Consider the following 18,872-nt stretch of genomic DNA (forward strand, 5'->3'; position numbering starts at 1 on the left):
CACTTAAAGGGGTTATATCCAGCCCTACACAAACATGGCCACTCTCTTCTAGAGACTGCCCCTCTCGTATCTAGGGTAGTGACTAAATCACATACTGCAAAGGGACTTTGCTGGGGGCGGGCACACAGCTCCCAGGAAAGCCCCGCCCCGATTTCATTGGCTGCTCCACTCCAGGCTTCCTAGCAGTCAAAATGAGACCCGGCTGGACCCCTGAACCTAATCCGAACGTTTAGTATTAGGGTTAGGGTTGGGAGTCGGCTTAGGGTTACGCCCCACTGATTTCTTATGTCTAACCCTCTCCACAGCCCCAACCCTCCTGATTGGCACCAACCCCGAGGGTTAGGGTTGTTGTGTGGGCAGGGGATAGTTAAATGTTGGTAGTAACCCTAATACTAAACTTTCGGATTAGGGTCGGGGGTCTGGCAGGGTCTGATTTTAACTGCTAGGAAGCCTGGAGTGGAGCAGCCAATGAAATCCGTCCGGGGCGGGTCTTGCCTGGGAGCTGTGTGCCTGCCCCCAGCAAGGTCCCTTTGCGGTATGGGATTTAGTCACCACCCTGTCTCTAGTTTGGGTGGGGTAAGTCAGTTCCATTGAAGTGAATGGAGATTAATTGCAAACCACACCTGAACTGGAGACAAGAGCGGTGCTTTCTCTGGAAGAAAGTGGCCATGTTTTTGTAGCACTGGATAATCCCCTTTAACCACATGCATGTGCACTAAAGGGGGAAATACACATGTATATCACAACAATTCATATTCATAATAGAAGTTACCCTCATAAGATACCACTGGCATAACCGTGCATAAGAATATGACTTTTTTTTTTTACAAGTTTACACTCCAATAAATCCTTGTTAATGTTTTATAAGGCTGGAGTAGTTCATGGGGTGGTGACAGAATCACTTTGAGAACAGGCTCAAATTTTAAGAGCTTTTTTTCCAAGCAAGGTATTAAATGTAGTGAGAAAAGAAACTGTCAGTAAGAGAATCCCAGCGATATGGAGAACACCAGCACTGTTTGGACATGTCATGTGGAAGAATCCAGAAGACAGACAACGGCTGTGTCTTGCTGACAATCGTTACATTGCATGTCCCAACACTTTTGGCCTCCACTGCTGAAGAGCTCAACTTTGGTGGCAAACTGCAGCCTCTTGGTGGGTGAGAGAATTAGCAATCTACTCTAGTGGCCTAAGCAATAAGAAGAAGACTCATCACAAAGCAGGAGATTAACCAGAGCAGGAGAATGAATAGGACTCAGCGGGGAGCTGACAAGTCTGTCACTGGCTGCAGAGCGAGATGGTTGCCCGGGTTTCATTATTTGCCATCAGCTGTCTGCTTTCCTATACACAACTGACAGAAACAGAAGTTATAGACACAGATTTATCAATCTGCCTAAAGCACACACTGTCTGCTTTTTCCACTTCATCCAATCACAGCTCAGCTTTCATTTTACCAGTGTGTGTTAGGATATAAAGCACAAGCTGCGATTGGTTGCTGCAAAAAGACCAGACACCAGGGTTTAAAGCAGACTGGGCCATAATTGCAGTTGTACAATATATTTTCTAGAAATTAGGTTTTATTATTATTTTTTATCTTGATCATTTTCACTTTTCCCTTGGTAGGGAATCATCCTGTGTCCTTTTCTTCCCCTACTAAATAATGCAGTTTGTATTAGCCACCAAGAGAAAAATGAAGTGACAACAATTCTAATGGTGCGTTTACACTGACAGATTTATCTGACAGATTTTGGAAGCCAAACCTAGGTATGGATTAGAAAAGAGAAGAAATCTCAGTCTTTCCTTCATGACCTTTTTCCTGTTTATAGTCTGTTCCTGGCTTTGGCTTCACAAATCTGTCAGATAAATCTCTCTGTGTAAACGCACCATTAGATGCAGTAATACTGCTCCCTATATGCAGGAATATAACTACTTTAATCATGCTCCTTTTATACAAATATATAACTACTATAATACAGTTCCCTGTATACAGGAATAAAAAAAAAAATACTATAACACTGCCGCCTATGTACAAGAAGATAACTACTTTAATTCGACATGGAGAGAAAGGAGCTGCTGCACCTCACACCTATGGCTGACACCAATGCCTCTCAGCTACATTTAAAAACCAACGCCAGAATGTTGGTATATAATTTGATCAAACCATATTGCCTCATGTACCACGTGCAGGTCCCCTGGACCACGAGTCCCTACACTAAATCAACACTGTGTGGGTCGGCGACTGCCAACCTCGCAAAGCGAGAGCAAGCAACACAGCGTTGATTTAGTGTAGGGACTCATGTGGGCCAGGGGACCTGCACATGGTACATAAGGCAATATGGTTTGATCAAATTATATAACATCCAGGCGTTGGTTTTTAAATGTAGCCGAGAGGCATTAGGGTTAGCCATAGCCTTTCTCTCAAATGTCTGTATATAACTACTATAATACTCCTCCTATATCCAAGAATATAATTACTAAAATACTGTCCCCTATGTACTAGAATATACTGCTCCCTAAGTATAAGAATATAACTATTAAAATACTGCCCCCTATGTACAAGAATATAACTACTATAATACTGCCCCCTATGTACAAGAATATAACTACTATAACACTGCCCCTATATACAAGAATATAACTACTATAACACTGCCCCCTATGTACAAGAATATAACTACTATAATGCTGCCCCCTATGTACAAGAATATAACTACTATAATGCTGCCCCCTATGTACAAGAATATAACTACTATAATACTGCCCCTTCGTATAAGAATATAACTTTTATAATACTGCCCCTATGTACAAGAACATACCCATTATAATGATGCTCCTATGTACATGACTTTAACTACTATAATACTGCCCCTACACAAAAAATATAATAAAAAGGCTATGTTCACACTATGTAAAAACAACATCAGTTAACAGCTGTTCACACAACGGCCGAAATACGGCTATGTTATAAAATATAGTTTTTACATAGTGTGAACATAGCCTAATACTGTCCCCTATAATAAAAAGGGAAATTTTGTAGAAACTACAGAAAGATTATCTAACAGATTATCAGCCAAAGATTTGAAGCCAAAGCCAGAAACAGAATATAAACAGGGATCAGGTCATAAAGAAAAGCCTGAGATTTTCCCTCTTTTCAAAATCATTCCTGGCTTTGGCTTCAAATCTTTGGCAGATAATCTTTGCGTGTAAATGGACCCTTAGTGCCCTATTACACCAACAGATGATATCTGACAGATTTTTGCAACCAAGGCCAGGAATGGACTATAAACAGAGAACAGGTCATAAAGGAAATACTGGATTTATCCTCTTTTCAAATCCACTCCTAGCTTTGGCTGTAAAAATCTGTCAGATACCTGTTGGTGTAATAGGGCCCTCAGAAAAACTGACAACAGTGGTTACTTCCAGAAACTGTAGTCCTCGGTTTGGGTGTGGTTCTGCAGCTCAGTTCCTTGGAAGTGAATGGAGCTTAATTGTAATACCACAATCGACCTGGGGACAGGTGTGGTGCTGTTTTTTCAGTTACTATGATGTTTCATAAATAATATCAATCAAAATATATTTGATGCTAGAGCAGAGTTAAAATATGGGGGGGGGGGGGGGGGGTAAAAAAGCCATACGTACTTAGTCCCCTGCTTTCATTCTCCAAAATTAAGTGATTGGGCACAACCTGCCTCAGCTAATGACTGGCTGCAGCAGTGTTCTCCCTTGGCCAGTACTTGGCTGAGCAGCAGGTCCTGCATCAAGCCCTCGTTTCAGAAATATTTGGAGACTCCACTGTAAAATATCAGGGAAAAAAAACAAAACAGGAGCTGCACGAGAGCAGTGGGGGACTGGGGCTCAGTAAGTATGAGGGTTTCTATTCCCCCCTACCCCAGCAGTATATTATGTGCCCAATGTGTTGTGAGGTCTTGAATGCAATGCTGTAAAAACACAAACGCTTTCAAGAATTATATAATATACAGGAAATTTTCACAAATTTACTTTGCCATAAAGCCTTTCACTGCCTGCACCTTGGGCTAGACCTGCAAGCCAGGGTGGAAATTCTGCTGGGAAACCAGTGTTTGACCTGCCAGGTTTATCACTTGTCATTGTGACATCCATTGTGTGAGCATCTGCTGGTCAAACACTCAGAGCGGAGATGGATTGTTTACTGCGCCCATGATACTGAGGCATGGACATATGTACACATTGAAGGTATGTGGAGTACACAACCCAAGCAAGCTGTATAAATGCTGTCAGAAATTACTGGAATGTATTTACCTCATAGGTGCTTAACCTGGGAACAGATCTGAACTGCTAGGGGGAAGCAAAGATGGCACCATTGGCCATAGCAATTACACTGTAGTGGCAAATAGAAGCAGCAATGCTAGTGGGCAGAGATTCCTACTTTGCTCTGGGGCCTCCCTACAGATCATAAGAACGGGAAGGGATCTCCTGAGCGAATGGATCTGCATCTCCAATCACTATTAGGCTGGGTTCACACTACGTATATTTCAGTCAGTATTGTGGTCCTCATATTGCAACCAAAACCAGGAGTGGATTAAAAACACAGAAAGGCTCTGTTCACACAATGTTGAAATTGAGTGGATGGCCGCCATTTAATGGCAAATATTTGCTGTTATTTTAAAACAACGCCTGTTATATTGAAATAATGGCCGTTATTTACTGTTATATGGCGGCCATCCACTCAATTTCATCATTGTGTTAACAGAGCCTTTCTGTGTTTTTAATCCACTCCTGGTTTTGGTTGCAATATGAGGACCACAATACTGACTGAAATATATGTAGTGTGAACCCAGACTTGTCCTCATGATCATTGTGGTCTCAGCTGTCTGCCCCCCCCATAGGAAATAATGTAAATGTAATGAATTGGTTCCAGCAGCCACCAATAATTACCTACAATACTTATTTATTACACTGATAAGTGCTCAGTATAATCACTACAGTACAGTACTATACAGGACATTAAACATAGAAATGTTCATCAGAACCAGTAATTATAGTACAGTAGTCACCAACTCCTCACCCATCCTTTACTGTATAGAGTCCCCCCCATTCCAGTATTGAACCGATGGGAGATGGTGGTGCACTGCCTGTACTACTACTGCACTGTATATGCACTCCAGCAGTCTTATACACCACTGCTTAACTCGCCAGGTACAACCCACCATCCACGCTCGCAAAAACGTTCGAAAACCGAGCAAAAACAGTTTCCACAATATTTCCAAACAAGGGGGGCAAGGAATTACCCTGAGCAGCATGGGAATAAATTAGGAAATCCTCCTGACCTAGGTAGTTATTGGTCTGATGGCGTTAACTTGACATTTAAGTACTTACAAGCGTATACTAATGGTACGTTTACACAGAAAGATTGTCTGACAGATAATCTGCCAAAGCTTTGAAGCCAAAGCCAGGAATGGATTTGAAAAGAGCAGAAATCTCAGGCTTTCCTTTATGACCTGATCTCTGTTTATAGTCTGTTCCTGGCTTTGGCTTCAAATCTTTGGCAGATGATCTGTCAGATAATCTTTCTGTGTAAATGGACCCTTAGTTGTTACCAATTAACTAATCATCGCACAACTATAACTGTCCATTACTTACAGACAGAAGAACAGCTGCTCAAAAGAGGCAAATTAGAAATTTCCCGTCAGTTTACAAAGACAGTAGTAATGTCTATGGTTTTCTTGTAGAGCGCACCACCTAGTGGTAGCAGCTGGATGACAATCGCATTGTAGATGCTTTTTCCAACAGCGGGCAGTGCTCCTAACAGTCTCACCGCACTGTGGGGAACACGACTAACTGCACTGAGGAGGAAAGTAAGAGACATACCTTCCTCCCCGGCTTCTCCTGTGCAATAAGGATATATCAGCAGGTTAGATTAGTCTCTGTACATTTTGGCAAGTCCCTAAGGATATTAAAAAAAACAAACAAACAAAAAAAACAGTTGTGTTGTCTATAATACATCTAACCATGTAGTAAGATTAGTGGAGGATTTCTGCGCCTAAAATCACACATTTTTGTATTTGATTACTGAACATATACATTTTTAGAGTTTTTGTGGTTGCTTCTATTTCCTAGCTTCTTGTGCATTGAGAATTTGTATAATTCTGTACAGATGACAATGTGCAAAGCAATGCAGAGAACTGAGGCCTGGGTATCCACAATCCCTTCTTTATTACTTTTTGGTGAAACAAGCAGAAAAACAAAACTTTACAGTTTCTCCTGACAATCAAAGTGTAAAAACTTGGCTGAGACTTTGTATGCAAAAGGTGCCGCCCGCTGGGTCACTGCATATAAACAAAAGACAGAAAGAGAAAAGGGCAATCTTATTCTGTGGAACGAAGACGCTTTACTAACCGCACAGAAGACATTGATGTAAAAATATAAAATAAAGATTTAAACTAAACAAAAATGTATGAATTAAAGATTCATTAAAGGACATGAAGAATTGTTGTGTTTTTTTACTTCACCACATTCCCAGGCTTTGCCCATCCCAAGAAAAAAAAAAATAAGATTCTAATCCCCTAGGAGAACATGAGGCACAAACTGCTGGAGGACAGTGATGAAAAGTTGGTGTTCTCTTCTCGCTTTACATTTACTACAGAACTGCCCATGTCCAATGAAGGGTTCAGCCGCCAACAAAAGTGCCTGGTTTTACCTATGGTACAGCACATGGGGAGGGATCATACAGTGGCAATTAAATGCCCACAGTTTGGCAGTAAAAGACCCTCAGGGAAATACATGATCCAATCATCCATCATCCAAATGATGAATCATCCAATCATCCAATAAGAGCATGGTATTGGTTCCGTATGCACCCTGCACACAGCTGTGCCTTAATCTCATATTGTTGATAAAGCAGGAGAGGACAAATATTGGTAAGCTCAGGAATTAAACTGACAAGGCTGCAGGAAGGCGCAAGGAGGACCGTTATGCTTTCAGGCACTGATGCAACCCGTCTCCTGAGGTCTGTCCAGTCCTCATCCTGAAGCAGTTACAACGCATCCAGAATGTTGTCGACTTTGTTGACCAGCTCCTGGCGTTTATTAGCATGTTGCTTCTCACTTTCGATGTAACTGTCCTTCTTCAGCTTGCCAGCAACCAGGCGTTCAGCTTCAGAGGAGGATTTCACCACAATCTCCTTCACTTGGCTGTCTAGCTTCTGGATCTCTGCAACCTAAAGCCACATAACAAATGTAAAATATTACTTGTGGGAATGTGTTATCAGAAAATAAACTTAATTTTAATTAAGTGTTTTTGGTAACTTTTTTTTTTTCTTCTAATTTTCCATTTTACTATCTATAATAAAACATTCCTAAAATCTTTTCATACTCACCACTGGGGCTAAAACTAAGTTGTTCCTGTTCTGTCTGTGGTGATAAGAGGATGCTGCTGTAAAGTGATCTGTACAGCATTAAGAGGTCAGGTGACACCAGTAGATAGAGAAGATAATAGCAGCTGCCTGTGGAATGACCTCTTCAAAAGGAGACTAAGGGTACTATTACACCAAGCAATTTTCCGACGACTAACGATAAACGATCTTAAACGACCGCTAAGGCAAACGACCCGAAATCGTTCGCCCAAGTACACGAAACGATGATCGTTATTTATGATCGTTCTTGCGGTCGTTTAGTTCTCGCTATTGCGTAGGTTTCAGCTGTGAATTTTTATTCCATCGAACGATGTGCGAACGATGTGCGAACGATCAAACGATAAAAATCGGTCCGGATCCTATTAAACGATCAACGATTTCTCGTTGGTCATTTAATCGTTGCCTGCTATTACACGAAATGATTATCGTTAAAATCCGAATTTAACGATTTTTCGAACAATAATCGTTCCGTGTAATACCACCCTAACTCCACTTATTGTCGTCTACATCAATGATTCTTTCTGTAAAGCATGTCACTAAATGCTGTTAAAATCACGTAAGGCGAGATGGCAGTCCCCATAATGTACAAAATGGGGAGGGGGGGGGGGGGGAATTAGTCAAAAACAGATTAAAATAAAAAATAAAAAAAAATTACAATCCGACTAATCAGTAAAAGGAAATATAGGCGATACATGCCCTTTAAATAGGGCCAAAATATTCAACAGTGTTAAAATACGAATTTACTGAAGCAGAAGTTTAAGATAAACTACTGTCCTGGAATACTCTCTCCACCTGTTAGGACATTGCCCTCAACATTTATAGGTCCCTGCTACTGAGATACTACGTACGGTTTAGTCAGTGGCTCCGCTCAGGGTCTCAAAGTCAGTTTGTCTCAATGTCAAAAGAATCTGCACTTTTCTCTTGTCCTGTTACACTCCTAAGATCCTGTCATGGAGTGGAAAACCTGAATGCCCTAATGAAAGTCAAAGAGGTCTTTCAGTCTGCACTTGGGTGCAGCGGAGCAGCTGTCCATTCAGTTTGCCAGGGAGAACAGAGCCCCTGATGCAATGCATATCTGGCCTATCTAAAATGAAATCAATGACCCATCACATACAAACAGGTACACACCTTAAGTGTGGTTTACAGGAATAGTTGTCTTCTTTCATAAATAGTGCTGTGCCTGTACACACACATTGTTCTGATCGGGGTGTAGCCTTACCTTATCACACAGGTCAGAGCCTTCAGCCTTTAGCTTGGACTGCAGTGATGCAATTTCATTTGTTAGGTTCTTATGCTCAGTCTCCAGAGCTTTTTTACCACTGTTTAGAGTGGAGATGTCCCGGGACTGCTTGTACTTGTTCACAGCTTCATCAAAGTGACGGTAAAGGCCAAGTCTCTTGTTGACCAGAGTAAGGATCTGCTCTGTGATGCAGGCAACCTTCATCCTGGCTTCAGCTGCTGGATCCTATCATGACAAAGTGTAGAACGTCAAAAATCATTCAGAATTAAAGGGTTTACAGGGTGGAATTATTGTATATAGGCCTCAACCATTAAGTGTCACATGACTACCACATCCAATTCTCAACTAAGCTGTGTAAGAAACTGTGGCACTTGGGCGGGCTGCTATATTTCTTGTCACTCAAGTCATATAGAATTATATTGCTAAAAGAGAAAATTTAGGAACCTGGATAGATCACTGCTCAGCTGGGTTTTAAAGGTCAGACAAATGAGTTGCCGTGCAGCTGTCAATACAGTCCTGCAAAGAATTAAACACTTTTGGGCACTCCTGGCATCATAATGATACATGATGCCGGGAGGTCATTCATTCCAGCTTTACCATCCATGGTTCTGTGTTTCACAGAACCATTTGAATGCCCCTTAAGACATCTACTTAAGCGACTCTGTACCCACAATCTGACCCCCTCAAACCGCTTGTACCTTCGGATAGCTGCTTTTAATCCAAGATCTGTCCTGCGGTCCGTTTGGCAGGTGATGCAGTTATTGTCCAATTTTTAAACTTAAAACCCAGTGCCCTACGGGAGTATCTGTGCCCTAACTTTGCACCACCCCTCTTCATCATTAGAAATGCCACTGGAACATTTTCTCCATGCTGAACATTTGCACAGGTGTCTGAACGATCCAGCCCATGTGCCGGGCTTTCACAGCTGACGAATAGTAGGCAATCTGCCTGGAGCATTACTAATGATGAGGAGGGCGGGAGGAGGGACAGAGAGGGTGCCCCAGCATAATTCATACACAATCTAGGCCACTCCCGTTGGGCACGGGGCTGCCAGTTTAAAAGTTGTTTTTAGGACAATAACTGCATCACCTGCCCACGGACCACAGGACAGATCTTGGATTAAAAGCAGCTATCCAAAGGTACAAGCAGTTTGGGGTGGGGGGGGGGGCAGATTGTGGGTACAGAGTTGCTTTAAGGTCACTGTGCCATAGCCCATTCCTATGTTATTAAAGTTCTTCCAGGACATGACTATAAAACAGAAGAGAATAGGAGAGAGAGGAGTTACCAACCTTAGTGATAGAGAAGTCAAGCCTGACGTAGATGATGACTGTGAAGAACAGGATGTAGAAGGCTCCCACTACCAGAAGAGGCTCTTGAAGCATCAGAATCTTGTTGAATGTATAGTGAACCACAACATCTTGGATGTGTTGTTCAACCAGATTTTTCTTTTGGGCAACAATAACTGGACGGCCAAAAGTGTCTAGATAGGTGTAGTGCAGCTCATCGGGCGCTCTGTTTAAGTTGTAAGGGTTTTCTACATGGATATTTCTGGAAATAAAATAAATATAGTCAGAACTTCATGAAAAGGTTGCTTAGAGGATAAGGGCGCTTAAAGCGGAACTATTAGCAGGTTACACAAATCTAACCTGCTGATAGCCCCCTATTGCACAGTGGGCGCCAGGAAGGAAGGTATGTCTTACCTTCCTCCTCTGTGTCATTCACATGCTGTCAGCAGTGTAATCCTCTGTTTGGAGCACCATTAGAAGCCCTGCCCCACCGTTCTTTCTAATGATAATCAATGGAGCAGGCCAGAGCTCTGGGGGCGGGGCAGTGCTTCTAATGGTGCTCCGAATCAAGGATTACACTGCTAACAGTACTGGAACGGCACCAAGGAGGAATGTAAGAGACGTACCTTCCTCCTCGGCACCCTGTGCACAATAGGGGGCTATCAGCAGGTTAGATACCTCTAACCTAAGCCCCCTTTACCAGTATATGTACTGTGCAAGAGAATATTGTGCTGTATCCTAACCCCTAGTTTCAAGACAGCCAAGTACCCTAAAACCAACTATGAAAACAGGGACACCAACTGCTGAAACGTGACTACTCAGTATTTTCCACGTGGAGTAGTCACAGTATGCCATTGGGTTGAGTGGCCTGTCTGAGTAAGACTCAGGAGCATGGTAGCATATATACAGACATATATGTCTAACTTTTCATGACATTTATGCAACTGCCTAGTACCTATCAATCTGTGCAATATAATTTCTTGTAGATTTTAGGAGCCACATTTGTATTAGGACCAAACACATTAAAAAGGTATGGGGCAGGCACCAGAATTCATAGGCATACATCTGCTGTTCACTTACTTTGCTCCTTCAGGAAGGATGATTTTAACAGTCAGGGAATCAACAACCTGTTCATCAAATACATGATCAATGAGTCTCATTTTCAGAGCGTACTGGTCACCTGTGGATAGAGAAACCATGACATAAATGGTTAGATATTTACTACTTTTAAGACAAACTACCAATGAATACTACCGTAAGAAGTTGCAGCAAATGTGAAAGAAGATGACACTGCAAACACTTACTGGCGGCACAGAATATTTTATGTGTAAAGAACAAAATGTAGTAAATACAAGTACCATTAGGCTGCATGTTTGGCACTGTTTATAGACATTTATAAAAAAAAAAAAAATCTGACAGGACAGACTAAGGACCATGAACAGGTATCAGGCCAAATCTGACACTTACCAAGGTTGTACAAGTACTCGTAACTTGGAAGGTTATATCCAATCATGTAATGAGTTTTCCACCCTCCGAAAAGAGGGAACCTGGGTCGGATCTCCATTTCTACAGAGTCATCCAGAACCAGCAAGTGACTGGTAGAGATGTTGCCGATTTCATCCCTGTAGTACACGTCCTGAGCAGCGGCGGGCAGAATCGTCTAATGAGAGTAAGATGATGAACATTGAAATTGCAGAACTTTCTCAGCTGAAGACCATTTACAGTAAACATGGTATTCTCCACAGGACATGTGTGAGAGTGACTACAGAGGTTCTCTACAATCTTGAGAGCAAAGATCTCAGTCTTCCAAAGAGAATGGAGTAGCAGCACCCTCCTCAGTGCTCCATTTGCCCCCAATAAGTAAGTTATACCCTACTCACATGGAAATACCCCTTAAAGTGTCATTATGGAGATCATCTCCCGGGTAACTCCGGGATGAAACAAGTTAGCAGGAAATGAATGGTAATACAGTGCAGTCAATCACAAATCCATCCTGGTGACAGCTATGAGGGCTGTACATTTGTCCAGAAAACAAATAAATTACCGACATCTAACAACCTGAAAACCCCCTGACATACACATCCCCATATGTATCCCTAACATCAAACAGAAAAGTGATTTCTTAACTACCTTAAAGGATTTGACAGACGAGATCCCGCTATCTGGCTGCCTCTGGTAATCATATCTTGAGAAGGGTCCCTTTAAATATGCTCCAGTGTGTTTTAAATCAATGGTCTCTTCTACAGCAATGTTGCCCCAATGGGAGACTTCAATAACACGAGTCATGCTGGTAATGGTTAGGAAGGGACTATTGTTTTCGTAGTGGACCTTCAAGACATCCTGGTGGGAAAAACAAGGGGATTAAAATTTATCAATATGCAGCTAACATAACACCAGATGTAGTTTAGCACAGGCATGAGGTAACTAGCAGAATACTGCAGCCTATGGGCACAACATGTCAGGTAGCGACCATTAAATATATTTTTTTTTAAGCTGGTGCTGGGTACCACTAAAGGAGGTACCTGGAGAGGAGCAGATTTACAGTACTAGCAAAACACTTAACTAGGCTCGGCGGTCAGCTTGTCAGCCGGCTGCCTTTAAACTCTTTACAACTATCACATTAGAGCTTATGTCGAACGTGCATGATGCATCAAGCGAAACAGTTTCTATACACTTACATGGCTCCACACAGGAATATCTTTGAAGGGACCATATTCAATGGTGTCATCAGATCGAGATGGGTTGCCGAGCTTTGTGTAACTCTCGACATTCCTGGAGGAGAGCTTAACACGTGTTGTTTGGGATGTGGTTGGGTACGGAGAGTAAAAGTAATGGTTGCCTTCAAAGGTTACAAACTGTTTTTCTGCCTGTGTGATCTGGGTAGGGTAGGGCTGCAGGACATGCGTGTAGACTGTCTCAATAAAGACTTTGGTCTTCGCTCCAGGAGACAGGGAAGATGGAAGCTGGACTGAGAATTGTTTTCCACTGATAGAATTTAAAAAAAAAAACACATTAGATAGATACAAATAATAAAGCAGAAAACAAAACAATGTAACAATACTGGCTGTGGCTGACTGGGTAGTCAGCCACATAGTCCGTGCAGAGATGCTGTGATTTAGGACCTGAATCTTCCTATTTGGTGAGACAACAAACAGGGTGTATCATGGACGACCACTATATAAACCCCAGAAGCCTGGCAACCAATGCACTTTAGGTTGTTTTCCACCTACAGAACAGAATGATAGCAAGCTCTCATTAGGGCTGCATGCACACAGGGAAAAACACCAGACTGAGTGCACCGTAATTCCCTCATTGTAGTATGGTGTTCCATGAGGCAAGACCATGTGGAAAAGTGACATGTCACTTTTTATCGGCACAGTACCTCAGCAGAAGCACATAAGCAAGCTTTGGGTTTCTGTAGGTAATGAATGCAGCCAAGGCCTTTAATAGTAGGATTTACACTAACTAACCCCATGTAAGTCACATGCCACGTTCTACCTTCAGCAGAATAATGTCAGACTCACTGGGAGTTAAGCACTTGAGGTTCTTACTCATAGTTACCAGTTTAGTGTGCAGCTTGGACACTACCTGCTGGCAGACCTGGGTAAGCGGATCTTTAATAAAAGTAATTGGGCCCCCTGCTATAATAGCATTAACTAAGAAGAAAATAAGAATTCTGCCAATCTGAAACTTACAGTAATGTAACTGGCTGCACCAACTAACACATAGCCTCACCTCTTTCCTTTGACTTTTGTTTCTCGTACTTCAAGGTAGCCATCCTCTTCATCTTCCGTTTTCACCTATAACCCAGGAGAATATATATATATATTACTGACAGACAAGAGGTAACAGTCAGGGCAGCAATAGCAAAGTGTCCAATTTGGTAATCTGTCACATGGCAAACATGTACCACAGGACTGTTATTAACACAGGACTAAAGGTGCCTATACACCTTCAATATAAATGACCACTCAGCCGACAGTTCTCTTTCTTGTCCTGCCTCCTAAATTCGCAGGCACTCAGAAGGTGGAGCGGGGCAAGACTGAGCTCTAATGCACAGAGAGCTTGTCAGTGAGATAGAAAGCAAGGGTGGAGAGGGTAGTGTAGTATAGGAGGAAGAGGCATTACAGCTCAGGGCATCAGCCATGCCCTCCTTACATACACACACATTATATATATATATATATATATCATTTATTGTAAAGCAGCCATACATGAGTAAACTATAGATACTGCCAGGGTCCTATTACACGGGCAAATGAAGGCCCAATCAATATTGTAAACAAGCGCCAGCTAGATTGGTGCTCGTTTATTGGCCCTTTTACACCACCTGATAATCGTTTAGCAAGGGCTGCACGGACATTGTTAGCGATGCCCATGCAGCCCTTGCCCAAACAGTCAATACTTTACCTGTCCACACTCTCGGTCTTCTCCTGCACTCAGTATACATCCTGGCACCGTGCGTAGCAACTTCAGAGCGACTCGTCTCAGCTGACAGGCTGCTAAGCCAATCACTGGCCAGATGGCCCATCAACTCAGGCAGGCTGCTCTGAGGTTGCAATTCACGGTGCCAGGATGCATACTGAGTGCAGGAGAAGACCGGGAGTGTGGACAGGTAAAGTATTGACTGTTTAGGCAATCGTCCAATTACACATAGCGATGCACCGGTGGCCAATGATTTTATGTCTGGGCCTAAAGAAATGATCAGCTGATGCTTGTTTCATCAGCTGATCGTTGTCTCTATAACACGGAGCGATAATTGGGCCAATTATCGCTCTGTGTAATAGGGCCCTAATGGTGCGTTTACATAAAACAATTATAGTTTGAATTTTCGCAATAACGACCGCATTTGAGCGATAATTGGCTCATGTAAACACAGTGAGTGATCAAGCAACGAGCGAGAAATCGTTCATTGTGATCTTTCAACATGTTCTCAAATCGTCGTTGGTCGTTCGCTTACAATTCGCAGATGGTTCATGTAAACAGTCTTTCAAATATTCACCCTGTGTTTGAGATGGGCTTAAGCGATCTTAAAGGGGTAGTGCAGTGTAAAGCATTTATTGACTAAATAACACACATTACAAAGTTATACAACTTTGTAATGTGTGTTATTTAAGTGAATGCCCCCCTTCCCCATGTTTCCCCCCACCCACGCTAGACCCGGCAGTGTGGTGCATTATACTTACAGAATCGCTGTCGACCCCGGCCGCCATCTTGGGACGATCACATCATCTTCAGGAAGCCGGACGGCTCCAGCCCTCCCCCTCATGCCGCGCCCCCCCCTCCCTCCAGCGAGTCATTGGCTGAGCATAGTTATGCTCAGTCAATCGCGGCTGAGCAGCAGATGACGCGCTGGAGGAGGGCCGGCATGAGGGAGGGCTGGAGCGGTCAGGGTCGACAGCGATTCCGTAAGTATAATGCACCCCACTTCCGGGTCAAGCATGGGTGGGGGAAAACATGGGGAAGGGGGCCATTCACTTAAATACACACAATACAAAGTTGTATAACTTTGTAACGTGTGTTATTTAGTTAATAAGTGCTTTACACTGCACTACCCCTTTAAAAACGATCGCAATAACGATTTATTCGTCTAAACGCTGATCGTTATAAAAACCAAATCGTTGCTTCAAAATTGTTAAACGATCGATTGGGTGAATTATCGCTTTGTGGAAACGGATCATTAGGCTCACTGAAATAGCAGCTATTTAACCATGTCAGCACTGAGGTCTATAGTTTTCAAGTGACACTCTTTTTAAGCCTAAGGGTCCGTGCACACTACGGAATTGCCGCGTATAACCCGCGGCGTATTCCGTCGCTCGTACCCGCACGCGGCGGCGTGCATTTCCGCCCGTGCCACAGACACTATTCTATGCACAGGCGGATGATGCATTCCGCCGAAAGAAGTGACATGTCAATTCTTTCGGAGGAATGCGCAATCCGCTCGTGCATTGAATAGTGTGTATGGCACAGGCGGAAATGCGCGCCACCGCGTGCGGGTACGAGCGACGGAATACGTAGCAATTCCGTAGTGTGCACTGACCCTAATATAGGGCATTTATCAGCCTAACAGGCCTATACTGTCTTGTGTAACAGGCCCAGCGACCACAACTTATACAGTTTTATAACCCACAGTTCTTTGCCTGCATGTTCTATGAAGAGACAGAAGTAAAAGTCAGCACAATGATCCTCCCCACACACACATCAGATAATACAAGCACTGATCTACTGGCCTGGTGCTTCCATCAGGTACAGGTCTGCTGGGTAATACTGCCTGTACATTGTGCACTGCAGGCTGAGGAGCTGCCTGCTGCTTAAGGAGCCAGCTTCAGTAATATCACCTGAGCCACAGACTATGCTGTGTCACACTAAACAGGTCATTTTTTTAAAGGAGGATCTTCAGTTTTCACATCCTCTGACATGACTTCCTTCCCAGCCTGTATTACTGCATGTGTTATAGATTAGGAGGACACGGATCATGTGGCACTATTCATTCGGTGAAACACACAGCTGCATTCTATGACAATAAGCCGGGCCCCTCTTTATAGACGCTTCCTAAAGCTGTCATGTAGAAGTAAAGAGTGTCTACAGGAGATGATGATGATGGGAGGCCTGAAGGCAGGAGGCCGGCACAACCCTCTCCTGGAAGTGAGTGCAGAGCGAGCGCTGACGTGTCACAATCCCACAGAGCAGGAGGCTGAGGAGGAAGCGGCAGGGTCCTGACAAGACATCCTCCAGGCCCAGCCGCCCACCAATGGCCTGCAGACAGCAAAGGAGCGGGCACAGCTCTGCCAATCATGTCCCAGCACTGCTTACAGTACACACTCTCTGCCTATAGACAGTCCATAGACCTGGAGACAGTCTCTGCCTATAGACAGTACACAGTCTCTGTCCGACACAGTCCATAGACCTGTACATTTTATGCACTGCACAATCCAGAGACCTGGACACATTCTCTGCCCTGCACAGTCCATAGACCTGCAAGAACAGCAGTCCTATGTAAGACCACAATAATATCACCTGCGCTGCAGAATCTGTTTGTGCTATACAAATAATTATTAGCACCACCTGTGAGTCAGCTCTGCAGCATCTGTGTATTCAGAGACTTGGGACTGTCAGTCAGTTACACATTGCATAGACGTAGCAGACCAGAAATGTCAAGTCACTTTAGCGATGCACCTATATAGCCCCCGCAGTATAAGTGTTATCACCAGTAATATGAAACAAACACCATAGCAGTCTGCACTGGTCATACAAACATTGCCCGGGTCTCCTCACAAGGGGATGACAGACTCAGCTCTGCTACATCTGTGAGGTGCACCAGTGTCAGTAAACCTCACAATCCAGGCTATAACATTGGCGCACACACAACCCATGCTATACAATGGCACATACATATATACACACAATCCAGGCTATAACATTGGCGCACACACAACCCATGCTATACAATGGCACATACATATATACACACAACCCATGCTATACAATGGTACACACACACAACCCATGCTATACAATGGTACACACACACACACACACACAACCCATGCTATACAATGGTACACACACACAACCCATGCTATACAATGGTACACACACACAACCCATGCTATACAATGGTACACACACACACACACACAACCCATGCTATACAATGGTACACACACACACACACACACAACCCATGCTATACAATGGTACACACACACACACACACACAACCCATGCTATACAATGGTACACACACACACACACACAACCCATGCTATACAATGGTACACACACACACACACACAACCCATGCTATACAATGGTACACACACACACACACACAACCCATGCTATACAATGGTACACACACACACACACACAACCCATGCTATACAATGGTACACACACACAACCCATGCTATACAATGGTACACACACACACACACACAACCCATGCTATACAATGGTACACACACACACACACACAACCCATGCTATACAATGGTACACACACACACACACACAACCCATGCTATACAATGGTACACACACACACACACACACACACACACACACCCCATGCTATACAATGGTACACACACACACACACACACACAACCCATGCTATAACAATGGCACATACATATATACACACAACCCATGCTATAACAATGGCACATACTATCCAGGCTATAACAATGGCACACATCCTCTATTGTCCTGACAGGAACCTTTCCCACCACCAAGTGTGTAACACTGTGGGACATTTGCTACTAGCAGCTGAGTGAGCACTGCCCTGTGATGTGTCACACACCCCTCCGCCACAGGGAGACATGACTGCAGATCTGCCCCCAGCCCCCGGGCTGCACTAAGGCCACAGTGCCCGCCATACTGACCCCCAGGAAGGCCAGGTGTCCGGCCAGCTCCGGCTCCAGGGCGACCAGGAAGGACTGAGCGGCTGCGGCTCCCGGGTTGGACAGCTTCACCTCGGCCGTCACTTTGGCTAGGTGGCTGCCGAGGTCCACGGTGCGCTTCACGTCCTCATTGACCAGCTCCTGGGCCCGGGCGGAGACGGTCAGAGCTGTGAGGAGAAGGAGGGTGCGGATGGCGGAGCGCTCCATGGCCGGGGAGCGGAAGATGGACACGGATTGAGTAGAAGCCCGGACCCTTCCTAGATGAGTCTCCGCTGACTACTCATTCAATCGCCAAGCGGGAACAAGATGGCCGCCGAGGACCCCGCTGCAGCCTAGCAACGGGAGGGTGACCGCCGCAATGCCTGACAGAACGGAGCGCATCACACAGATTTTTCTCTGTCTGTATAGACTTCACATACATTGTATTTCTATTGATAATATCTTTAAATAAAATAAGTATAATATTACACACAAGACGCTGGTTCTTCATAATCTATCCAACCATTATGATCAGGCAATGTAGAGGACAACTTAATGCAATGAGGGACAGAGCG

The 18,872-nt window shown here is 43.9% G+C and overlaps 1 protein-coding gene across 1 annotated transcript; it reads right to left on the reverse strand.

The window, feature by feature from the left end:
- Window positions 1–6,170: 6,170 nt before the first annotated feature.
- Window positions 6,171–18,627, reverse strand: RPN1 (ribophorin I). The gene is made up of 9 exons (XM_069966742.1): window positions 18,301–18,627; window positions 13,649–13,713; window positions 12,592–12,898; window positions 12,044–12,253; window positions 11,381–11,573; window positions 10,994–11,093; window positions 9,917–10,175; window positions 8,607–8,852; window positions 6,171–7,192 (listed from the first exon to the last, which is right to left on the reverse strand). The coding sequence occupies exons 1-9, from the start codon at window positions 18,523–18,525 to the stop codon at window positions 7,010–7,012; spliced, it is 1,788 nt and encodes a 595-aa protein (XP_069822843.1). The 5' UTR covers window positions 18,526–18,627; the 3' UTR covers window positions 6,171–7,009.
- Between the last annotated feature and the right edge of the window lie 245 nt (window positions 18,628–18,872).

The sequence above is a fragment of the Dendropsophus ebraccatus genome, chromosome 4, assembly GCF_027789765.1.
Source record: "Dendropsophus ebraccatus isolate aDenEbr1 chromosome 4, aDenEbr1.pat, whole genome shotgun sequence".
NCBI lineage: Eukaryota > Metazoa > Chordata > Amphibia > Anura > Hylidae > Dendropsophus > Dendropsophus ebraccatus.

Excerpts from the sequence above, each read along its gene's own strand:
- RPN1 (XM_069966742.1), bottom strand. The coding sequence starts at position 18,525 with ATGGAGCGCTCCGCCATCCGCACCCTCCTTCTCCTCACAGCTCTGACC. Across the intron at positions 11,094-11,380 it reads CGAGTACTTGTACAACCTTG|GTGACCAGTACGCTCTGAAA; the intron begins GTAAGTGTCAGA and ends CTCTATCCACAG. Across the intron at positions 7,193-8,606 it reads GCTCTGACCTGTGTGATAAG|GTTGCAGAGATCCAGAAGCT; the intron begins GTAAGGCTACAC and ends ATGTGGCTTTAG.